We start from the raw sequence: 23,214 nt of genomic DNA on the forward strand, positions 1-23,214 counted from the left end.
CTGATAAAAAAAATTATGAGATATACACACCATGGAATACTAGAGAGGCTAAAATAAAAATGAAATCCAGTCATTTGCAACAAAATGATGCAACTGGAAAGCATCATACTTAGTGAAATAAGCCAGTCCCAAGTGGACTAATACCATATGTTATCCCTGACCTTTGAAAACTAATAGAGCACCCAAAAGGCAATCTGTAAAAGTGAAACTGACATTTTGAGAAGCAATGACTTTGAACAGTTCTTGTTTGGACTGTTGAGGGATACTTTGCCCTTTTTTTAAATTCTTTCTCATACTATCTGTTGAACTTTTACTCAAAATAGAGATAATCATATGTGTATAAAGTTAACTGAAAATAGATCTTATTAAAAAAAAACAAGAATAGGAGTAAGAGAGGGAGAAAGCAGGAAGGGATTTGGTGGGAGGGTGGGCACAGTGGGAAGAATCACCATGTTCTTCAAGTTGCAACTGTGAAATGTATGAAGTTTGCAGCTGCAAAACTGTAGAGTTCATCATACATTCCTAAGGACTTACTTCTAAGGGTACAGTTTAAAATGTTGTACCTGAGTGAGTGCAAACACAGGAGCACCACACACACACACTGATAAAATTTTCTGGTTCTTTATTGCCAGTGGTGGAGAGCAAGCTCACACCATAAAGAACTCTTGACCTCAAAGCCCAAAGAAACAGGGTTTATAACGGCAAAAACCACAAAATTGGGAGGGGACTACATGTTTATTGGGGTCAAGTGACCTAAGGCCTATGTGATAATAATATTAATTATAATCTTAACAATACCAGTTACAATCTTAATAATTTCAATAATAAACTTGACATAATCCAGCTATTGGCTTAAATCATATGTAGGACATAGATAAATTACATTTTTATCATTAATCCAGGTGCAGCCTATCCATTTCTAAGCTTGATTGATCATGCTAAGGGGTTTCTATGCTTTGCCAAATGTGATGTAGTGGACTGCTATTGTCCGAGTGTTTCAGATCATAGTTTCAGACCAGAGTCTCATGGAGGAGGGTGTGCTTTCTCAAGATGGAGGCTCAGGTGCTCCAAAATGGGGTCCTACTGTCAAGGTGTTACTTCAAAAACTTACCATGGGACCCCAAACCTCCTAAAGTGGGTGATAAAAATAGCATTTTGAATGTTACAGTGAGCATGAGGGAAGGATAAATTGATAAAGTGATCGTATAGATAGGATTAAGTGTAAAAGTGATTGTATAAATAGGATTAAATATTTGGTAATAATGATAGAATTAAAAAGGAGTGAATGCTCCAACATGGGAAGCAGTCCATACAGCAGACTCATAGAATGGTAATTGCTTTAAACAGCACTGTAACCTCAGAATCAACCCTTAAGGCATTCTGGTCTGGCTGAAAAACCCATGAGAGCACTTCAGGCATGGAAAGCCAAGACACTGTGGCAAAAAGTTATCCTATATGAAGGACCTCTGTGGGTGAGACCGCAACCGAAAGTGGTCATCAAAGAAGAAGGTATTTTCTCTGAAGGGAGGAGAGAAATTCCACTTTGCTCGTGACCTTGTCTAAATTTGGAAGGAGTCTGTGAATTCAAAAAGCTTCCACAGCCTAGGCAGCTCGTGTCAAGAGCATCGGGTGATCACTAACAACATAAGAGTGCTAATTATTAAATTAACAACAGGAGTCACTAGGCACTAACTTGCAGGACCTCTGTCCTCAAAGAGCTGGATTATGAGAGTTAAAAGTAAAACTTGGCTGCAAAGATTTACCTCATTTTAATGTATTAAGTGGGCGATACCATCTATGTATCATAAACTAGAGCAATGTCTAAGTGTTTGCAAAAGAAGCACCATTCTTGGATTCTTTTCCAAAGTTAATTTAAATACATGCATACATATATGTGTGTGTGTGTGTGTGTGTGTGTGTGTGTATATATATAAATTAAACCTCAGAAAGGTTTACTTTTTTAAAAGAACTTTATTGAGGCCAGTGATTTGATATAGTGGGTAAATCTGCTGCCTTCAGTGCCACCATCCCATATTGCAGCCAGTTGGAGTCCTGGCTGCTCCACTTCCAATCCAGCTCTCTGCTATGGCATGGGAAAGCAGCAGATGGCTCATGTCCTTGGGCCTCTGCAGCCGCTGGAAGTCTGGAAGAAGCTCCTGGCTCCAGGCTTATGATCAGAGCAGCTCTGGTGGTTGTGGTCATTTGGGGAGTGAATCAGTGGATGGAAGATCAATCTCTCTCTCTCTCTCTGACTCTGCATCTCTGTAACTATGCCTTTTAAGTAAACAAATTAATCTTCAAAAAAGTACTGTCTTTCCTTATTGTGAAAACAATCCTGTTGTTGTTATATTGCACAGTAGGGTAATAATAGTTAACAATAACACACTTTACTTTTCTAAATAGCTAGAAGAAAGCCTTCTGAATGTTAATACTACAAAGAAACCTGGAATATATGAAGTGATGGATCCTAATTATCCTAATTTGTGCATTAAAATGTATACATGTATCAAAACACTACATTCTACCCCATAAATATTAACAATTATTGTTTGTCAATAAATAAAAAAAGAAGATGGCCCAAGTCCTTGGACCCCTGAACCCAACTGGGAGACCTGGAAGACGTTCCTATCTCCCGGCTTTGGATCACTGCAGCTCTGGTTGTTGCAGTCCTTTGGGGAGTGAACCAGCAAATGAAAGACTGATCTACCTCTCTCTCTCTCTCTCTCTCTCTCTCTCTCTCTCTACCTCTCCTTTTCTCTATGTGTAACTTTTTCAAATAAATAAATAAATCTTTTAAAAAAAAAGTTTTTTCCCCTTCCTGGAAGCACAAAAATTCCACTTCAGTTCTTCTGGTCTATGAAATGCTGTTTGAATATCTAGCAGTAATTAACAGCCTTTCATGCAAGTGGATAATATATGGGAGTGAATGTACTGTTTATGAGTATATCAATATCATTAAAAAACTGTACACTGGAAAAGAAAGGCAACGCTGAAGTGTAAAATTGCTAATGCAGGCTCATAGCCTGGAAAGTGATTTCTTTTAATAGTTTTCTTCATTTAACAGTTCTTCATTTGAAAATGTTCCAATTTCACTGCAGATTTTGTGGTTTGGTGCAGTGAAGAGGAAATTTATTCTTTTGACACATTTATTCTTCTAATAGTTATAGAATTTCACTGGAAACCTGTATATTTTTACAGTGTGCAAAGAGTCTTAATCTTAACAGTTTCTTTAAAAAATATTTATTCATTTAGGTAGTGTCTGACTCCTTACAATTGTTGCTCAGATTTTTAAGCTGGTTTCTTTGGGAGTTTCTGTTAACACAGTTATGCTAGCATTGACCTGGAGGATCTACAAGCAACAGAAAAGAGCCACATGGTTAGTAAAGAGACAACAATTTGACAAAGAAAATTTACTTAACTATTAGATGTCCTTAGCTATAGTGTTAATTATTCTTCAGATGTTGCAATCATGGAGTATCTGCAAGAGGATTGGTTTGGGCATATAGTACGTGGTAATGAAAAAAACATCCAATTTTCCCACATATATTTGTAGATAAGGCATCTATTACAAATGTTTTGTTTCTATATTTAATGTAACCATTCTAACTTCAAATGAGGAAGTTTATGATGTGTTCTCATTGTAAGGAAATTACAAATCTACTTATTCTTTCCACTATTGACCCATTTCTATCTACAGTTCCAAAGACAGCACCCACCAATGTAAGTGGAAGAAGTGGTCGAAGGCATGAGTTAGTGATTGCCTGGGAGGTAAGAAAGTCACTACTCACATGTCAGATTTGGTTAATTCTCCAAACACTATGCTTATGTATAAAATCTGTCCCTGGTACAGATAGGTCAACTTAATTGTTATTGAACAATCTGCATTACTCAGATGAGTATTGCCAAAATCAATCTTTCTCATTTTCATACCACACCCAGATGACTTTTCTCCAAGTCTCCAAGACACAGTTTGAGTGCCTTCTTTGAATGGGGATTTTGATACACAATTTTTGTTCTTCCATCTACCTGGTCAAATGACCTCTAAAGTATCTTTGGTCAAGGGAAAAAGAGTTGCGGTAGAGATGATATGAAGAGTACTTTTTTTCCATGAAGTTATTTTCCTTTTCTGTTAAATAATCATTAGAAAATACAACTGTGTAACTCATACACTATGCCTTAAAATCTTTAAAAATGGAAATATTTGTTAAAGAAAATAAATGCCTTGGAATCTCTACGAACAATGATAAACGATACAGAAATATTATCCCATTAGAAATCTTCTATAAGCACATCAACTGTCCTGTTCTTCTGTCCATTACCTTTTTTTTAAATAAAAACTGCTGTCTTGGCTTTCATTTCTCCATAAGTGTTAATTACCCAATAATTGACCTTGTATGAGATCCAATCTCACTAAATAAAACTGTCTTTCCCTATAAGATTTGGTATAGTAGGCTTTGCCTTTTTCCACTCACTAAACTGTTTTCATCAAATCAAAATTCAAAAGGGGAAAGAAAACACAACTACTTAGCAATTATTTATTATCTACTATATGTCAAGCTCTGTGCTAATCATTAGCTGTTAACTTTGCTCTGCTAAGTAGTCAATCATGATTACTCCTCTCTGTATTTGTAGTTGAAATCCATGTAACAAATTTAAATGTAAATCATATACCCCAAGAAGTTTCTTGAACAAATGCTATAGTCCAGTGCTTTCAAGTTAGTGAAGCACAAAAAGCCATTGAAAAGAGCATGAGAAGAAAGGCATTCCTTTCATACCACCTAGATTTGCTGGGCAGAGTGCTCTGTAGAGCATTTCCAATGACAAGATATTCCCAACCTCCAGATGACCGTAAGACTTTTTTCCCAATATGTTAAATTCTAGTGTAGAATGCAAGGATCTTCGTTTCATATGCATGCCTAATTGAAGCAAATTTGTTTCAGTACAAGAGTTTGCAGTACCCTTGAGAGGTTTCTTACATGCCAACTGATAGAATTTAATTTTTCAGCCCTTCCCTTTAAAATGTTTTAAATTTCCAAAAACTGCCAAGTGATTGTATTAAGTTAGCTTCCAATACAGTGTAAAGATTCTCTTTCTGTAGCTGCCAACAACAAAAGTTGAAGATTTGGTTAAAGTGTTTGTCTTATTCAGTCATTTTGCTGATAATTAGTTGTATTTTTCTTCTTTAGCCAGTATCTGAAGAGTTTCAAAATGGGGAAGGCTTTGGCTACATTGTGGCTTTCCGACCCAATGGAACACGTGGCTGGAAGGAGAAAATGGTGACATCCTCCGAAGCCTCCAAATTCATTTATCGAGATGAGAGTGTCCCTCCTCTTACTCCCTTTGAAGTGAAAGTCGGCGTGTACAACAATAAGGGGGATGGGCCTTTTAGCCAAATTGTGGTCATCTGTTCAGCTGAAGGAGGTCAGTTTCTTTCTTTAATGGTTTTATTCAGCATTTAATATTTTATTATTTGAATTTGCTTCTTTTATTATATGGATAATGTGACATCATTGTACACATATTAGGAAATACATACAAGCCAAAAGAGAAAATAAAACTCATTCATAATGCTGTTATGCTTTGCAAATATATTTTCCCAAACTTTTTCCCATCTCTTGTTGAAAAATGGTCATTTCACATACATTGCATTATATTCTTTTCTCCTTAACATATGGAAATATTTTTCCATGGTAATAATAATGTTTGTAGTTTCTATAGTGATGCTATTCCCTTGACGAATATTTAACAAATGCTCTTTTGTTTGAAGATTAGATACTTTTATAATTTAACAATATAAAAAAATAAATTTTAATTAAAGATTCAATTTATGTAGCTAGTAAACTTTTATTTCTAACCCCACTCAGCAAGCAATGTACTGATAAAGAAGTATCAGTACAAGTATCTGGTGGAAGCATTTTATATACAACATCATTAAATCCTCATGGAAATCATGTGGAATTGGCAGTATTTTCCCCATTATGCAGAAAGAGAAATTCAAGTACAGAAAAGTTAAGGAGCTCGCTAAAGTCCACACTCCTGATATTTGAGGATTAAATCCTGATCTGTCTAACCATTAAATTCTTGCTTTTTTTTAGCATGCTGCTTTCATCTGCATGACCTCATTTAATTTTCAGGATATAAGTATTAGGTGGGCAGTTTACAGATGAGAAACTTGAAACCATGCATTGCATGTGGTTATAGTCAATATGTGGTAAAGGTGAAGTCTAAATCCTGTTGCCTACATCCAAATCCTGAGTCCTTGTAAGTTTTCATACAAAAATGCAGTCTCCTGAGTGAGACAAAGAGTGGAAGAGCTAACCTCTCCAAAGTGAGCTTTTCCATTCTGTCATTCTATTCAAGGGCAGAATTTCAAATGATTCTGCAAGTTAAAAAAAATTGCCTTAGATTACCTAAACTCAAAAATTACTGAAAAACTCTCCCCCCAAAGGCAGCACTCATTTGATCTTCCAAATAAGTAAGGTCAATGCAAACTGATACACTGTCTTGCCTGTGTACACACACCTGTGAGCAGAACAGCTGAAGACACTTTTTAGTGATGTGAGTTTCATAGGGGAAAAGAAATAAGATCATTTTAATATTAAACAAAAAAGGCAATATTTGACTTAAATACAATGTTAAATACAATACAGGTTTCTGATGTGTTTTCAGATATGGCCAGTATACTACATTACTTAAACGAGGGTACAGCACAACCTTAGTGGAAAGTGAATTAAAATGCCACCTTATTTGGGGGCAAAGAAGGTGAAATCCATGAGCAGTTTTTCTATAAGAATTTTCTATAAACTTTTTGAATATCCTCCATATTCATCGATTTCAAAATCTTTTGAACCAAAATAACTTTATATTTTAATTCAAGTTTTCCATAAACACTATGAAGTGTCTTCATAACACATAATTTAACATTTAAAGCTGAAGATCAGGTTGGAATCTGAAACTCAAATTTACATTACAGGAAATTAAGTCAGAAAGGTACAGAGTTGTAAACAACAATAGCTAACTTACAGAGCTGAGTTACAGGTCTCTGTAACTCCAAAGTGCTTGCTTAAAAAAGCATGTGATACAGTCTGGCCAGGAATATATACAATAATGTTTTCTATTTATTGTTCCACAGATTTACTTTGAAGTACATGTTTTATTCAGCAAGTACATATTCTTGTTGCTGTAAAATTATTTCAAACTAATTATCAAGCACATAGACCCAAAGGTCATACGAGATGAATTGGAGAAGTCTGTGAACATGTTTTGTATGGCAACACCAGTGCTGCCTTTAAGAAATCCAGCTTTGTAAATTTCTTGTCAACCTTTCCTTTGAAATTAAATTATAACAGCCACCATGGATTTTTTTTAGTATTATTATTCTGTTTCCTGAAACTTGAAATGGCTTGCCTTTGGAGATTTCTCTTTCATGCTAGATAGAAAATATGCATATTTTATTTCAAAGGCATGAAGGTTGTTGCTGTAACATATTTCATAGTAACACTTCATTTATTTTAGTAGGCTGAAATATGAAAGACACTAGGCAAATTAAGTCCAGATAGAGTTTGCCTTTGTTCTGACAAAAAAATTCAAACATATACTTGGCATTTGCTCACTAATTAAATTTACAAATTTGGAACTTTATGTAAAAATATATGAGTAAAGTGTTGATATCATCCAATTGTGTCAACCAAGGAAGGTAGGGCAAAAAAACAGGAGAGTGTTTTCTGGGAGTTCACGGTGCCTGAGTTGAAATGTGGTCAACTTAACCATCTGATTGTGGTCAGTTTATTCACCTGGCTGGGTCTTATTTTCCCCCATTTAAAAAAAAATGAAGGTATCAAAATAGAATGCCTCCAGAAATCTATACAAATCTAAAACTGTTATTCTGTCAATATATTCTCTGTTAAAGTATTGTTAAGCAATTAGCCAAGAATAGGTAGCAGTAATAGATCAACGTATGCTATATCATAAAAAGGGGAGTCAAGCATCCCTTTATAATAACATTTCAAACTGCTTTACATAAAAGGAATAAACATTTTAAAGATTAAACCATGTTTTAAACCCGTCATAAACTCTTAAAATAGAAGGTCTTGTAATTGTACAAGTGCAACCTCCCTCCTCAATGTCTGCAGTAATCATACAGATCCAGTGCGCTCTTTATCATCATATTCTTGCCCAAAGCGCAAATGTTCTGATGGAGATCATATTCCTCCAAGTTAAAATCTGCTTCTTCATTCTTCTAGTAACGCTTCTATGTCCACTTGTTCATCATCTCAAAATTTCTCCATGTTATTAGAGGTCATAAAGAAGCAGAATGAGACTGCCTCTCAGTGCACTGGCTTAGTTCCTCCACATATAAAGAACACTAACTATATACCTGGAGCACTACGGAAAAGCCAACTTCTCACAGCTGACACCAAGCTGGGGCTGGTGGGGGAGAATATCAAGTGCAGTGGACAGATTTTATGTCATTTGGAATGAAGTACAGAACAGAAGGACTTCCAAAGTGTATCTGATAGTACTATTTTTCAAACTCAGTCCCAGTGGAGGATCAATGGTGGATGAGTCACATCCCAAAGCACACTTCTAAGAGGCTTCGTGTGTATTTCCCATGCCCTTCATGCTTTTATTTTCCTCTTGAGGAAGCTTATTGGAATGTGTATGAGAATTACATTATTCTAGGTGAAACCTTGAATCGACCTGTTATTAAATGGAGTTATCACTTAAAAGTACTGATACTCTGTAAACCACTTGGGATATGACCTTGACTCTCAATTCTGAAGTTGACTGTTGCTCCAACATACTATCAGAAAAGTTTCAAGTGTTTCCTCTGCCAACATCTTTGAGCCTTTGGAACCTTTCAATGTTTCCACAACAGAAGTAGCTTTTAATGGCCATGTTAATGCCAAGTAGCATCTGACATAAGCCTGGGAGGAGAGATATTTTCCTGCCAGGGTTTCCATACATCCTGTACATTATGTATATACCCTTTCAACCAAGCAAGACTTAAAGGATTCCTGACTCTGCTTTGACTTCAGACCTCTAGGGGATGATGTAGTCCTACCATTAGCTTCATTCTGAAAACAAGTCCAGTGTTTTTTGAAAGAATAAACAAGTTTCATCATAAGTAATTTTAAAATGAATACCAAAAAGTGATATTTTTCAAGATAAAAAATATCAAACCAACTTTCACTTTAAATTTATAAATTACTGGAGTCAAACTGATATCTGTTTTCTACTTAGTTCTTCCACCACACTTTGGAAAAAGGAAAAAAAAAATAACAGGACATTCAATTGTACCTAACAGGAACAAATAAGGAAATTTGAAAGATTTTAATTACATGTTGAAAATTTTATTTATTTTTGCTGTGTTTTATCCCTTTCTAAGTTTTCTGGCATTTGCCTTGTGTGGAAAAAAGTGCACTTCTTTTATTTTTATTAAACCCCCAAAGCCCAATCTCATTTGCAAAAATTGATATCCAATTATACCCTTGCAAATGGAGCTACCACAGCTCAAATTAAAACCCCGCATTCATAAGGTGTTGTTATCCAAATCAGTTCTTTGCTGAAACTGAGCTCAGTGGGATTTATGTGAACTTGGAAATTAATAAATTGGCATATTAGTTATAAAATACAAGGAATAATTTCCTGTCTTTGCCAGATGATATATTTGGATTAGTGCCTATAAAAGTTCAACTACAGCTGTCTTCACTGAATTTTTTAAATAATGAAACCATAACCCTTCTCCCAAGGAGTTTATTAAACTCTCCTTTGATTAATGCTGTTGTTCACCCCTCCTGGGAAGTCAGATGTATAATCAATATTACAAGCACATCCCCCCATATTACTAGGAGAACTCCAGCTGCTAGGGCACTTAATAACAAATGTATCATCTAAATTCATGAACATGGTAATGCATTAGAAATTTTTAATCTAACAGAAACTGAAATCTATCAATCAGTCTCTCCACTTCATATTCCAAGACTGGAGTGAAGGAGTTAGCCATGGCCTAATTAATATTATCATAAATATTATCCTTAAAAGGATCCTTTTAAGTCGTTAAGCATACTAGATATAGCACTAGCATAATCTCAGAAATAAGTTCCTGGACTTCCATCATGTAATCCAAATGTAATAGACAGAAGTAAGAATGACAGAAAGCATTCTGTGGTTCAGAGATCAGGAAAGTTTCAGATTCCTACATATGGAATGTAGGAATGGAATCCATTCATACATGATCTATGAGGAAGACATCAGCTGTTGTTGAAAACTGTCAAAGTCTGCCCCTTAGAAATAAAGGGACTTCATAAGAGTCCTATAGAGAGCTGAATAGGTTAGGTTGGAGATCTGGGTGTTTTCTGATAAGACCTGGAAAGTAGAGAGCCTAAGGAGGGAGCCCAACAACAGTATTCTTGGGAAGGGTTGTATGGAGGACAAGGGGGAGAAAGAGCAATGACAAAGCATGAAGCAGTGACAGAGAATGAAGCACTAGGTGGCTCTACAGACAAGCACAGAAACAGTGAAGTGGTGGTTGGGGCTTGTGTGCCTGTGTTCAAATCCTCCCTCCACTATTTGCAGCAGTGTGATCTTGATCCAGTTGTCTAACCTTAATTTTCTCATCTGAGAAATGCTGATAATAATATGATTGTTGGGAGGAAGAATTAATAGATAAGGAATGAAGGACCAGATTTACTGCCATTTATTAATGATTTGCTACATTGTAACTATGATCTTGAGTTCTTACCTTAATCTATTCCACCTCTTTTTTATGTGCTTGTTCCTAATCTTATTCAGAGGAAATTGGGCAGCAAGAGAATGAACTGTATATGTTTCCTGTAAAAATCCCTTTGTGCCTAAAATTCACTCTTAAAGATGAAGACTGAGCTAGCCACTTCCTTGGGGCCAATATAAAAACACAGAGAAGAACATTTGAGACATGAGTCCTACTACAAGCTCTTTCAGAGCTAGAACCAGAGTTTGGATAAGTCAACTTTTATACATGTAACTTTTCTCACCTGCAAAATGGGGGCATGGATTTATAACACAGGTCTGAACTCAAAAGCCTATAGGGGTGAGGCAAGAAATACACATAAGTATTCTCAGTATAAGACAATAGGGAGCAGCAGGGACTCTGATAAACTGAGAATCTCATGCCTTGGTTGAGGAACCAGATGCTAATCCTCATCTGCCAACATTTAACTCAAAATTGGTATCTTGGTTGTTTTCTTGGCTCATTTTGTTTGTTTTCAAGAAAAGCCAGAAATCACCATGTTATATGAGTGTTAGAATTTCAGTGTTGACTTACATTAACATACTGTCTAGACAAAAGATGACTGAAAACTCACTGGCCATTTATTTGTGGCTTTTGATCCACAACTTCTGAGTTGTGATCTTCCATCCTTTAGGCACAATGGAATTCCCAAGCAGAACAGTTGATTCCCGTAAACCAGACATTCTGTGAACCAGTAAATTACCCTTGTCTTCACACAAACTTCTGGAACTATTTGCACATGTTTACCTGACCAGAAATAGTACTTACTAAAACTTCCGGAACGAACTAACTGAAGTCACTTTTTTATGCTGAATTTTCCAATTCACGTCAGCATGGGTCTACTTTTGATACTATTTAGATCCAGAAGGTGACACAAATTAAAATGACTGTTCCATTCTTGTTTGATGCATTCACCCTCACTCAACTAGATGGGGGTCTAATGTGCAGCCCACAAGAATGTAACTGTCAAATATCAAGCTGGATCTCATCCTCACTTGAAATACTCAAAGCCTTTAAATAGAATGAAGGTGTTTGTGTGGGAAGCAGGTTTCTGAATACTTTTCATTTGCTTTTCTTTCATTTTTTACTTCTTCTAACTTTCTATTTAAGAAGTACTTAAATTTTGTAATTCTACTGAAAGCTGACAGAGACATTATTCCTTTCTCTAGAGACAAAAAGAGATAGAAAGTCTTCCACGCAAGTACATGCTTTGTGCTTCTGAAGTTATTTATCCCCCTGTAATCTTCTTTGACAAAGATATAATTGCTTCAATAATATAAAAGCTGAAAAAAGGCATTTGGCACACAAATCTCTGTAATGCATTCATTCTAAGGACAGCAAATGCTACCGAACAGCAAATGATGACCAACATGTATAGTTCTCTTGGAAATATTTCATACCTTAAGTCCTAGATGGCAAGTTGTACATGTCTCAAAAACATTGGCATTTCTTTCATTTACATGAAAAATCAAGAATATTAACTTCTATTAAATAGCAATGAAAAAATATTAGTTGTAAGTCTGCTGATTAGACTTCCAGAATGAAATGAAAGTAGCTTTCCTCAGAATGCAGTTTTTAAAAATTGGGTAGATGCACAAAAAATATAGAGTTGGAAAGTGGGATGAGGAGAACCACCAAGCAAAAGAAAATGATTAAAAGATATTCAATCAATGACAGAAGGAGAAAGTACAATTTATAACATGGCAGGAATTAATTTCAGCTTTTGTATAAAGATGTCAATTGCCCATAGCCCTCTGTATCAACACAATTACAGCATGTGAACCTAACAAAGACAAATCATTGCTTGAACACAAACATGTAGCTTTGAAAAAGTCTTCCATGGATTTCTTTTACAACACCAGAATAGATGTTCATGACATATTTCTCAATAATACACAAAAGCATTCCAAATAGATGTATGACCACCTTCCATGAGAAAAGATATCAGAGAGTGGTTATAATTCCTTCAATGTCTGTATTTTTGCCTTTAAAAATCTTATATAGAATTTTATCTTTCCCTTATGGTTACCTGAATTATAAATATTAATCTGAACTCATCAGTGGGATGGGATTAGTATTAGTCTCTATAGTCTTATGGAGTAGGACTTTTTAATAGGCCTTGTATAGAGCTGCTTGAACTAATGTATGGCCTTCATTCTGTAATTTCATTTAACATGTGTTTGTGATGGAATATTTACAATTCAGCCATGTCAAAGCTAGAAATATTTTGTTCTCCACATAAAATGCAACCTCAAATAAAGTGCACCTCTTGATGGATGCCATTCAGACATTGTGTATTTGAAAAAAAAAATAGTGCAAAAGGTCACTGAGCATAGAAACAAGTGAAAAGGTAGTTTTGAGCAAAAAACACTGAGACCTTCTGGGACTTTCCTTTTCAGCCTGCACCTGTCTTAAAAGTCAATGCATGCCTTTTAAATATCATGATTCATAACATATTCTTTATATAAGCATGAAATGTAGTTTTGTGGCTAGAACAAGAAATACCTCAAAAAGTTACTTTATTTATGTCTGCAAAGAGTAAAAACTAACGTGATATTTTGTGAAAATATATTTGAAGCATCAAATATGGCACTAAATATTTTGTAAGTATTATTCATTAGTTTAAACTAACCTTAAAAATCTATGAGATAAATACTCTGATTATGCACATGTTGAACATAGGGAATGAAGGCTCAGAATAAGGTAGAGCAACATGGCTACAAGTAAAAAAATATAAATAGTTACTGAAAGTAGAGCTTAAGTCCCTAGTTATTCTTTTGATCATTGTGATAGGCTGGCAGGCAATTTCAGTCAGTTACCCTTCCAGATTTGTCCTCGCTAATCCAAGGATAAAGATCTTTTCTTGCCATGCTAAACCCATTAATTGTCATTGGTAAGCTATTGATGAGATGACCCAAGTATAAAAATCCGAAGATCATATTTTTATCTTGTGTTTGCCGTGACTATCACAGCACTTCATCTGAAATACAAAGGAAGCTGACACCTGACAGACTCAGGTGCAGTGCTTTGCTAGACATAACTTAGTACAATCATGGTTTATTATTTCCATTTTCTTTTACACAGAACCCAGTGCTGCTCCCACAGATGTCAAGGCTACAAGTATGTCTATGTCAGAGATTCTTGTTGCATGGAAACATATTAAAGAGAGTCTAGGAAGACCACAGGGATTTGAGGTATGAACAGAATTACTGAAAATAAGCCTTGTTATTTCTACCGGCACTGTATCCTCCCAAAGAGATGGTTTCGTGACACTTCCACAGAATTACATTCCTTTGAAACTTTATTCTGTGTTAAAGAAAGTGAAAAGCACTGCTTACCTGAAAAGTATTATTTTGCCCATTAGCTGGTTTATTTTCCAGTAAGGTAGTTTCTTTAGCAGTGTGCAAGAATAAAAGTGATGTGAAAACAGAGCTTTATATAAAATCAGGAGCTACACGTAAATATTGACTGGTATATAATTCATTGGTAATTTTAAAATGTTGTCTTTCAATCTAATAATTTATTTTATTTTAGCTGACACATACGAATGTCCAATATTTATGAGGCACTAAGTGATGTTTTAAGGAATGTGTACATTGTCTAATGTCCCATAAGGGTAAGGCTATCTATCTCCTGAACAATTCAACATTTCTTTATGGTGAAAATACTGAAAATCCTTGCTTCTATTTTCTTCTTTTTATAGAGAAATATACAGTGTATTGTCAAAATCTACAGCCACCTTGCTGTGCAACAGAACACCAGAACTTCTTGCTCCAAATAATTTAATGTACAAAAACAAGTTATCCTCTCATATCTTCTTAGCATGTCTTACACATAGTGTTGAATTATCCAACTTTCCCTGGAATTCGATCATCTGTATCAATTTATTCAAATGACTCTTTTGACTCTTTAAATTTTATATTTTTAAGCGAAGGCTATGCCACTCTTATAATGGTGAGTATTTGCTAGCAATTCATTGACTTCAATGAAATTTTAGTGCCCACAAGTACTAGTGGATGGTGGGTAGTCTGAAAACTTGAATATTCTGGGGTAACAAGATCCCTGCTTCTCATACAGCTCTTCTTCTCATTCTTGTCTTGTTAGGCCAATCAGGGAAAGTAACTGGGAGAATAATTTATATAAGACAAAAAAGAATTGCCATTTGACCCAAGGTCTTAGCTTTATTTTAAAGTTTTACTTCTTATCTTTCCTCTATTTCAACTCCCATTAAGAGAAAAAGATCTTGTTTTTTGACAATAATTATAAGATTGTACATGTACATGATTTACTGGTTTAAAATATATATTTTAATTATTTAGTCTTCTTCAACAATGTCTGTTAACTATTTGGCATATGTTAGATAAGATATATGTCAGATAAGATTGCTGTAATAAAGCATTTTTACAGTCTTTCTCCAATTTACAGCAAGCACCATTTGTAAGAAACCACTAGCTACTGATACACCAACATGGGCTTATTTCCACAACCTTGCTTCAATGCATTATTTGCAGTGATAATTCAATAGGTTTCATTTTATCATTTCATGTTTGTTTAATATCTCTGTTTCTCCACATCCACACTGCAGTGACCATGTCTATTCATCACTGAATTTCAACAACTGATAGTATATGGCTGGTGATGTCTGTGTTGAATGAATGCATGTCTGTGTTTCACTGTCAATCTCCTTTAAGACAACTGGCCATGTCATTGTGGAGGCCTATGCAGCTCCCCTCCACCCCATGTGGGTGGCAGGGACCCAAGTATTTGGGCCATCTTTCTCTGCTTTCCCATGCATATTAGCAGGGACCTGGATCAGAAGTGGAGTAGCCAGGACTTGAACCAGAGCTTATGTGGGATGCTGACATTGCAGGCAGCAGCTTAACCTGCTGTCTCACAACACTGGCCCCAGATCTGGCACATTTTACAAATCTCAGTGCAGTGGTTGGAGAACAGACTATCAGGGAGAACTGTGAGGAGTCAATTGTTCCAACCCAGTGCCATTGAGCCTGCTTTTTACTGGAGCAGAGACAATGGAGTTAAGAGGTGCACCTCCAAGATATATTTGAAGGGAGGTATGACAGGATTTCATAATGAATTGGAAATGAGCTATGAAAAAGAAAATTAAAGGTAATTCCAGTGATTTTTGGACCAATAAACAAGATGACAGTGCCATTCACAAATCGGAGAAATACAGAAAGATGAGTAGGTTTTAGAGTGAAATCAAGGATTCTTATTAGGTATATTAAATGTTATAAGCCTTCTGTAGTTCTGAAAGGATTTGTCAAAATGATCTTTAGAACATATAGAAAGAAAGAAGAGATGAAGGGAGGAATATCATATTTTTAGAATTATATCTATGAACCATATTGAATCTGTTCCTTTGTATTAATATCACATGGACATGAAAAAAAATTATCAGATGGCGAAAAAAAAAAAAAAAAGAAGATGCCCCTTAAGAGAATATTGGGGGGTGGAGCTATCAGTCAAAATCATCGGTATGTAAGAGTTTTATGCATTTACTGGCTGAGATGCCCGAGAATGGTGCTCTGTGGTGCTTCACCATCAGGAGCTCCAGAGAGGAGGAGGGCTGGCCAAAGAAACTCAAGGCAGAGACAGTGAAGAAATCTAGATGCCAGCAGAATTTCGGGGTGGAGAGAATGTTCTACATAGTGAAATGCTGCTGAGAAACCAGAAAGCTGAGGCTTGAGATTGCTAAATGAATATGGTCATGTAAGACTGTATGACCTTGATGGGAGAGGTTTGATGGAAAGCTGCTGATCAGTGTTTGACTGCAGGTCAAGGTCAAGACCACTCAAGGGTGAAATATGAGAGTATGAGAGCATTTGTTTTCCTCAACATTTTTCATTCAAAGCAACAACTTGCGACAAGAAAAAATGGAATGTCCCTAAGAATAGAAAGTTAAAGGGAAAAAGTTAAATTCTGAAATCATTATCCCAATGACCACTTTTTTTTTACATAAAATCAATCAATATAAATTCAGTAAATTAATTTTATACATAGAAACAGGGCAGAATCCATGGGAACAGTGACTATTTTATAGTGCATTGGCGTTACAGGCTTTAAATTGCAGCATCTTGAGGCTGGAGTTGTGACATAGTGGATAAAGCTGCTGCCTGCAGTACTGGCATACTATATGGGTACTAGTGGAGTCCCCACTGCTCCACTTCTGATCCAGCTCCCTGCTGGTGCACCTGGGAAATCAGTGGAGAATGGCCCAAGTGCTTGGGCTCCTGTACCTATGTGGGAGACCTGGGGAGAAGTTCCTGGCTCCTGGCTTCAGATCAGCCCAGCTATGGCTCTTGAGGCCATTTGGAGAGTGAGCCAGTGGGTGGAAGATCTCACACTCTCTCTGTGTCTCTCTCTGTGTCTCTCTTTCTCTAACTCTGCCTTTCAAATAAATAATCTTTTAAAAAATCAAAATAAAATGAAGCATCTTATGAGAAAAACTAACATCTGGTTAATTGATAAATGTTTTGTACAATCTAAAAATAGTAAAATAGTATGAAATTCATTGGCCAAATGATATTAGCTGTTATTTCCTCTGAAGTACACTTACCAAAGACTATTTTTGATTTGTACATTCTCATAACTAGGTGGTTGCATGTAGATTTCAGACTAAATGTAATATTGATAAAATCTGCCAGCATCTCTCCCATTCTTTCTTTCCTGCAATCTTCATCCCCTTAAAAAAAAGTTTGAGCTTTGCCCCCTCATCTCACCCTGGAACTCAGTGAACCCACCTATTTTCCCCTACTGAAAATGTCAATTAGTGAAATATCTACTGCTAAAATACGACAATTCCCTAAAGCTTAAAATTTTATATTGTTTCAATCTCACTCTTCTACCCTACCTGTACTATCATGTGTCTACCTACCTAGCGTCTATCACTCTGTCTACACACACACACACCAGCTACCTTTACTAATGATAATAGTAAATTATTAGAATTCTGAGCATGGTGACAGAAAATAAAAAGCTATTTGAATCAAGAAAATTTGTCACTAACATCAATGAGATTGGTTTGAAACTCCATGTACTTGTATCATTGTGAGTTACTTTTCTTGCCATGATTTCAATTTTGCCTGCAAAATCTGAAGGAGCAAGTTATTAGTAAGGTACTTCATATCCTTTGAAAATAAAGAAAGTAGTGTTTTTGGCAGTCCCTCTTATATTTACTGAACTGGGATGTGTGACTAAGATATAAGATATTCTTCTCTTATGAATATTACATCCTAATGGGGAAGATAAATTTTACAAAACAGGAAAATAAATGATTAAGAAAAACTCAGATAACAATACAAGCAGAAGTTCAAAAGTAGAACAGACTTGGTCCTGTGAGGAACAGAAAGAAGCATAGTGAACATTGGAATGAAAAGCAAAGAAGCAAAGACAGGGTTGTGTATGGATAGTGGTATACCAATTGTTGAAAGATTTTGTACTCTATTTCAATAGCAGAAAGTCATTGGGACTTTTAAGGTGGAGAGGAGGAGAGGGACAATGCCTTATTTACATTTAATAAAAAATCATTTTGGCTGTTCTTAAGAATGAAAGCAGTAGTGGATGGGGAGGTCAGGGGTCAAAGTCAGCTTAGTTGAATAATCCAAGCAAGAAATGATGGTGACTCTGAACCACAGCCATGGAGCTGGAGAAAAGTGGTTATGCTTTAGAAATGATGCTATCAGGATTTGTTGCTTGCTCCTATGTGGAAGAAAGAGAAGTGATCACTGTTGCATCTTGGGATTGGTCAACCGGGTAATTGGGCCATTTGCCAAAAAAATTGGGGGAAATTGAACAAGGAACAGATTTGAAGCCTGGAAATCAAGAGTTCATTTTTGACCAATTTGAGCTGCCTATTTGGGATCTAAGACTGCAAATCAGGTAGCAGTAGGACACGTGAGTTTGTAGTCTAATCGAGAGATTAGAACTAAATAGAGAGAAATGGCATTTTAGCCATATTTAGTGATAGTAACCTAAGGACAAAATTGCAAAAGGAGAGGACAGAGGAAGAGAGAAGGGGAATAAGGAGGGCTATGCTGTGTCCTAGCACACTCAGCATTTAATAGTTTAGCTGAAGAGCGGAATCTGCAAGGAGAAATCAACTTGCAAAAGGAAAACCAAGTATGAGGTAAAAAACTGAAACAGCTAACTAAAAAGAAAGACATGGTCAGCTGAGCTTATTGCTGCTAAGATATCAAGAGAGATGAAAGCAGCAAAAAATGCATTGTGTGTAGACATTATTAATGATCTCAATTTCCATAATCAAATAAGTGATTAATAAATTATATTAATAAAGCAAATAAGTGATCATCAATATCACTTATGTTAATTTGCTGCAGGTTTAATATCCCTAATGCAGTCCAAACAATGCTTATTGGCAATTTGAGAAAAGGAAACCTCAATTTAGAGCTTTCAGCCTATTGTCACTTTCACTTGGTGTGCAATGTCTAAATCTCTTGTCAGGATTCAAAATCAAGATGTCATGATATTTATGAGAATCACCAGTCTCCAGTGTTGATATCAGATATTGTTAAGAGCAAGTCTCAAAATCCTAAAATATTTTTGTTGCAAAGTTTTTGCTAAGTGAGTTTAATTAATCACTACAGAAAACCACTTTAGCCTCGAATGTAGTTAAAAGAAATGAAGATTAGGCCAGCACCGTGGCTCACTAGGCTAATCCTCCGCCTGCGGCGCCAGCACCCCGGGTTCTAGTCCTGGTCATGGCACCGGATTCTGTCCCAGTTGCTCCTCTTCCAGTCTAGCTCTCTGCTGTGGCCCGGGAAGGCAGTGGAGGATGGCTCAGGTCCTTGGGCCCTGCACCCGCATGGGAGACCAGGAGGAAGCACCTGGCTCCTGGCTTCGGATCAGCACAGGCCACAGGCTGCAAAGCGCCGGCCATAGCGGCCACTTTGGGGGTGAACCAACAGAAAAAGGAAGACCTTTCTCTCTGTCTCTCTGTCTTCTGTCTGACTCTGCCTTTCTTTTTTTTTTTTTTTAACTTTTATTTAATGAATATAAATTTCCAAAGTACGGCTTATGGATTACAATGGCTTCCCCCACATAACGTCCCTCCCACCCGCAACCCTCCCCTTTCCTATTCCCTCTCCCCTTCCATTCACATGAGGATTCATTTTCAATTCTCTTTATATACAGAAGATCAGTTTAGCATACATTAAGTAAAGATTTCAACAGTTAGCTCCCACACAGAAACATAAAGTGAAAAATAATAGATGATTTTTTAAATGATGATGAAATCAGATCAGACCTATTGTCATGTTTAATCCCAGCGAGAGTCAAGTTTGGAATTGCTATTGCTAATTTCTTCTTCTTTTTTTTTTTACAGAGGATCAGTTTAGTATACATTAAGTAAAGATTTCAACAGTTTGCACCCCCATAGAAACACAATGTGAAATATACTGTTTGAGTACTCGTTATAGCGTTAAGCCTCAATGTACAGCACATTAAGGACAGAGATCCTACATGAGGAGTAAGTGCACAGTGACTCCTGTTGTTGACTTTACAAATTGACACTCCTGTTTATGGCATCAGTAATCTCCCTATGCTCCAGTCATGAGTTTCCAAGGCTATGGAAGCCCCTTGAGTTCTCCGATTCTTATCTTGTTTAGACAAGGTCATAGTCAAAGTGGAGGTTCTCTCCTCCCTTCAGAGAAAGGTACCTGTTCTTTCCACTGGGATCTCACTCACAGAGATCTTTCATTTAGGTTTTTTTTGTTTGTTTGTTTGTTTGTTTGTTTTGTTTTTTTTGTTTTTTTTTTGTTTTTTTTGTTTTTTTTGTTTTTTTTTGCCAGAGTGTCTTGGCTTTCCATGCCTGAAATACTCTCATGGGCTTTTCAGCCAGATCCGAATGCCTTTAGGGCTGATTCTGAGGCCAGAGTGCTGTTTAGGACATCTGCCATTCTATGAGTCTGCTGAGTATCTCGCTTCCCATGTTGGATCACTCTCCCCTTTATTTATTCTATCGGTTAGTGTTAGCAGGTCCTTTCATTATGATCAATTGTGAACTGAAATTGATCACTTGGACTAGTGAGATGGCATTGGTACATGCCACCTTGATGGGATTAAATTGGAGTCCCCTGGTATGTTTCTAACTCTACCATTTGGGGCAAGTCAGCTTGAGCATGTCCCAAATTGTACATCTCTTCCCTCTCTTATCCCCACTCTTACGTTTAACAGGGATCACATTTCAGTTAAATTTCAACACTTAAGAATAACTGTGTATTAATTACAGAATTAAACCAGTCATATTAAGTAGAACAGACAAAAAAAACTACTAAGAGGGATAATGTATTAAGTTGTTCATTAACAGTCAGGGCTATGCTGATCAAGTCACTGTTTCTCATAGTGTCGATTTCACTTCAACAGGTTTTCTTTTTGGTGTTCAGTCAGTTGTCACCGATCAGGGCAAACATATGGTATTTGTCCCTTTGGGACTGGCTTATTTCACTCAGCATGATGTGTTCCAGATTCCTCCATTTTGTTGCAAAACACTGGATTTCGTTGTTTCTTACTGCGGTATAGTATTCTAAAGAGTACATATCCCATAATTTCTTTATCCAGTCTACCGTTGATGGGCATTTAGGTTGGTTCCAGGTCTTGGCTATTGTGAATTGTGCTGCAATTCGGATCAGCACAGGCCACAGGCTGCAAAGCGCCGGCCATAGCGGCCACTTGGGGGGTGAACCAACAGAAAAAGGAAGACCTTTCTCTCTGTCTCTCTGTCTTCTGTCTGACTCTGCCTTTCAAAAAAAAAAAAAAAAAGAAAGAAAGAAATGAAGATTAGACTCATATAAGGGAAGTTTCCCTTGATGTACTAAGTACAATAGAGGAGGTAAATAAAAATAAGGAATCATGTCTGAAGATTTATTTCCTTCCAGAGTGTTTCCTGTAAATGCATACTCATCTGCTACTTCAGTAGTGACGACTGTATCTCTGGAACACATAGTGTGGTGTGTTAACTAATGGTAACACTTCTATGCATTCTCCTTAATAAATAAGGAAACTGGAAACAACTGGCTCTGAAATCTTTGCATTTGCTCCTCTGCTAATGGAGAGAGGCTACTCTTGAGCAAGGGTTATTTACAGAGAAAGTGGCAGTGAAACCCTAAAAGCTGTTATTCCTCACCTGACCTCCCCACGCAAGTCCCCATCCTTGGAGCCTCCCTCCCCAGTCCTGATTGCGACTGAAGATGCTCCTGAATTTGGTTGCAGCCATACTCTGTGACCTGGGTAAGCAGTCACATTTTACCTCATATGTCCTTGATAACTTTCTGTGTGTTTCATCTGAAGCTCATTTATTATTTGTTCAATTAATAATTATTGAGTGTCTGCTACATTTTGTTACAGTGCTTAGGCTAAAACATTAAGTAAAATGACAGAATCTCTGCCCTTATGCATTTCACCATCTATCAAAGAAGATTCTGTTTCTATTCCCTTGAGTTTGGGGTTTCATTTCCTTTACTTAGTAGAGGGTTAAGCTTATGATTATAAAATAAACTGAAAGTAGGTCATTGTAAAAATTAAAACAAAGAATAGGAAAGGAAGGAGGAGGGTGGGAACATGGGTGGGAAATACTGCTATGCTCCTAAATCTGTTTGTATGAAATACATGAAATTTGTTCAAATAACTTATATAAATATAAAATTAGAAAAACACAGAATTATTCCGACGTTCACAGTTTTGTCCAGAAGAAATTTTTAAAATTTCTTCTAAATATAAAGAAAACATTCCGCAGGAAGGGTTCCAAGAAGATGATACTTCCTTCACTCCCCCTCCCTTGACCCCTCCCTTCTTCCCCTCTCTTCATCAGTTTTTGCAAAGACATAATTTTAATCCACTCTTTATTTACAGGTTTAATTCACCACTAATCATAATAGTCAACAAGTAAAAAGCAGGAAGACCACAGTTCCACAGGAGTATAAACAAGGGCTAAAAATGACAATCATATGACAAATTGTCCATTTCACTCCTACATAATTTTTGTATTCTATATTAACTGCCACCTGGAAACCATTATGCTTAGTGAAATAAGCCAGTCTCAGAAAGATAAATATCATGTTTCTCTGATAGGTTTTTCATTTCTTAGTTCTCAACTGACTTGGTATCTAGCTCCTAGCAGCTCCTTTTGCTGATGACTTGGGTTTCATATTCTTTCTCCTAGTGCAGCCCTATAGGGCAGCAGTAAGGATCTCAGCTGAAGGCTTCCCCTAATATCATCTGTCAATAACATACTTAAATAGGACGTTTTTTCCTTTTGCTATAAAGTTTCCATTACATCTTAGTTTAAGAAATAAAGATCTAAGTATTTTATCTTAAACCTAGTTTCATCTGCAACTAACTCGACACTTCCTAATAACATTAATTCAAATTGAACAGTGACTGATTGATAGTAAATTGATTAAATGCTC

The 23,214-nt window shown here is 36.4% G+C and overlaps 1 protein-coding gene across 1 annotated transcript in view; it reads left to right on the top strand.

Moving 5' to 3' along the window:
- The window catches only part of CNTN5 (contactin 5), a 1,373,625-nt gene that overhangs the window by 1,311,656 nt on the left and 38,755 nt on the right, over positions 1–23,214 (top strand). Inside the window, exons 20-22 of the mRNA XM_051820359.2 lie at positions 3,698–3,768; positions 5,187–5,421; positions 13,856–13,965. Of these exons, the coding sequence (XP_051676319.1) occupies positions 3,698–3,768; positions 5,187–5,421; positions 13,856–13,965 (416 nt within the window). The remainder of the gene's footprint in view (positions 1–3,697; positions 3,769–5,186; positions 5,422–13,855; positions 13,966–23,214) is intronic.

The sequence above is a fragment of the Oryctolagus cuniculus genome, chromosome 1, assembly GCF_964237555.1.
Source record: "Oryctolagus cuniculus chromosome 1, mOryCun1.1, whole genome shotgun sequence".
In the NCBI taxonomy this organism is placed as follows: Eukaryota; Metazoa; Chordata; class Mammalia; order Lagomorpha; family Leporidae; genus Oryctolagus; species Oryctolagus cuniculus.